General features: G+C 35.0%; 1 protein-coding gene across 1 annotated transcript; it reads left to right on the top strand.

Annotated features, from left to right (window-relative positions):
* The first annotated feature begins 249 nt into the window (after positions 1–249).
* Positions 250–1,054, top strand: LOC141717173 (RING-H2 finger protein ATL40-like). The gene has a single exon (XM_074519279.1). It carries the CDS (start codon positions 405–407, stop codon positions 1,044–1,046), a length of 642 nt encoding a protein of 213 aa, XP_074375380.1. The 5' UTR covers positions 250–404; the 3' UTR covers positions 1,047–1,054.
* Positions 1,055–2,896: the final 1,842 nt, after the last annotated feature.

Here is a 2,896-nt window from a genome sequence, read left to right as displayed (position 1 = left end):
TTATTCATTAAAATACTTAAAAAAAGAACCATCCGTCAAGATCCAACTTTATTATATCTTTGTAAAAGCTGTGCAATATTTTAAACTCTGAACCCAAATTTCTTTTTTATACCTTAAATACAGTGTGTTGCCGTGTTCTCTATTTGTATTGTCTACCAACAAGTTCACACAAAAGACTAATTAAAAACCTGAGGAAATAAACCGCTACATACTGATAAAAAGTCAACAGTCAACAGTCACCCCCCTTGAAATTTTGGTACCAACTTGTTATTCATACTTGCATAAAATGTTATTTATCCCATAACACACTCAATTATATTATCGAAGGTCACGTTCTAACAACTACAGAAATCTTCTCTCCAATTCATCTTGAAACACCAGAATATAGTTCCGGTGGATGAACTATGGATATTCACGACGACGACCACGGAAGAAGCTACAATGTAAGTGGAAAAATCATGGTTACGGCTATAATATCGTTATCATTGGTTGTACTACTTGTCACACTCCTTCACATTTATGTAAGATGTGTTCTTCGTCGACAAGCTCGTCGTCGCACTTCTCTCTGGCAGATAGGCCTATTTGCAGCTGCTCCCGAGCCTCCGAAAACCGGACTTGGCCAAACAATTATCGGATCGCTGCCAACTTTTGTTTTCAAACAAGACCAGAAGAAAATGACAATAGAGTGTACAGTGTGTCTAAGTAACTTCGAGGATGGTGAAATGATTAGAATTTTGCCGAACTGTAAACACAATTTTCATGTAGCTTGTATTGATACATGGTTAAGTACAAATTCGACTTGTCCAGTTTGTCGTACCAGGGTAGAGCCACCGCAGGTTGTTGTTGAAGCCAATGAGGCTGGAATAGATTTGCCTCAGCCGACAGCTCCACCTCTAGAGCATGATATCGCGGAAGGAACAGCTGAGGGTTCGGGGAAGGTAACTGGATCATCGTCGAGGTTAAGTTCATTTAGGAAAATGTTGAGCCGGGATCGTTCATCACGGAGAATTCATTCAGGTTTAGATGATGATCTGGAGAGGCAATAATGGTTTAGTCTAGGTACATTATGTAGAATTATACACATTCATACTCCATTGTCTTTATTTTTCTATATCATTTATTTTTTTCTGGTGTTTATTGATATAAGTGATCAGTGTAACCTATGCTTATTCACAATGGTATAAAGCAGGACATGTTTGTAGACATCAGCGAAACTGATATTCTGGGCCAAAATATTTTTATAAACCAATTAAAATTTCTGTAATTGAAACAAATTGCCGTTGATTGATCCAAATTCAATTGTCGAAGATATTGCACGTATCAAAGTGTCGGACTCGATTGTCGTTTATCGTTGCGAGTGTAGATGCTCAAGTTAACGAAAGTGTCAAAATGATACTCCGTATAGTATAGAATGTTTACTCGGTCATAACATAGACTTTTTCATGGTATTTTTTTAAAAAATTTCTTTATCACGAGAGGGGTCTATCTAAGAATTTGATTACATAGGAGGCGTGTGCATTTCCATGTGAACCATATGAAATTGCAGTATCTTTTGGAGTCAGCTGGCTTGATTTTCTTCACAATACAAAAGTCGAGGGAAAGATAATAACAAAGAAATATGTGTTTATAGGATTCAATTATTAGCATCTAGATGGATGCATTTCACCTAGCTGGTTGTATAACTTTGAAAAATGTTACACAGGCAAATAATTAATCATGTATTACACCTAGTTACATGATGCTGGGTATTTTTTAAGTTACACACGCTCCGTAAATGGAGTGAGAAAACTGCTACACCAAAAAGTGTTGGGTCAACCAAGCTCAAGCCTAAATATTAATTTATCACCTCCCGTTCCTGTATGTAGGTTGTGTATACAAGTCATCATTTTTATTGAGCGTTAAGAGTAGCTGAACGAATAGTTGCCAGTCTGTTTCTGCAACGCAAGAGTGAGAACTTCATTGCAAATCTACAATATGAATTCACATTTGAACTCAACGCATGTCATCATAATACTAGACAACAAATGAAAATTTTGAATCTCTAACAACTATACGGCAGCAGAGCATCACCACTTTGTCAAGTTGCAGCATTTTATAAACAAAGATTTGTGACATTTGTCGGTGAGCATCACTATTAGAGTATTAGTTGAATGCATATGTATGTTGTATCCATTCAAATGGAATGGATACATGAAGACACAGAACAAAAAAGCCTAATGAGTTAAACGTGACCCCAAATTACAAATTAATTTCTGTTTTAATTCTTCATATGAAATTTATACTTTCTATAATGGATAATCCGGAAGCATACACTTTGTAAGTGACTTAATAGTATATAGGTGACTAGGTGAATAAAGAACTCAGTTCAATTTTAACCACCATTATATGGACTATCGACATTCCTAAATTATTTTCTTCTTGATTGTTCCGTGTTAAAAGATAATAGTTAGTTTAAGACTCTAAATTAATAACTTCTATTAATAATCGAAACCTTTTTATGTGGTTCACAAGTATTAATTTTGACTGCTTGTGATTCAATCTGCCTTCACAATATCTACATTGATATTTGCTAAGGATCAAGTCAAATTACGTAGTTCTGATTTGTGGGCTTATATACACCTGGGATGCATTTGAATTGGATTAGAGTTAGAAGATTTGGTGATCAAGTCTCATATTTAGAGTGGATTTTGGAGTCCTATATAATGCAGGAAATTGATTCCTTATCCATGAAGATTTTTTGGAGGCCAATTTTTAAGGAATTCTATACTTATTGCACTTTACTTATCAGCTCTCTTTACCTATATTAATTAATTACGAAATTAATTAATATTTAGGGTTTTGGGGCCTTTAAAATGAGCTTTATTATCGGCTCAAATAGGGCATAATTAATGCGATA

The sequence above is a fragment of the Apium graveolens genome, chromosome 4, assembly GCF_009905375.1.
Source record: "Apium graveolens cultivar Ventura chromosome 4, ASM990537v1, whole genome shotgun sequence".
Classification (NCBI taxonomy): Eukaryota; Viridiplantae; Streptophyta; class Magnoliopsida; order Apiales; family Apiaceae; genus Apium; species Apium graveolens.
This window is presented reverse-complemented; position numbering and strand designations above follow the sequence as displayed.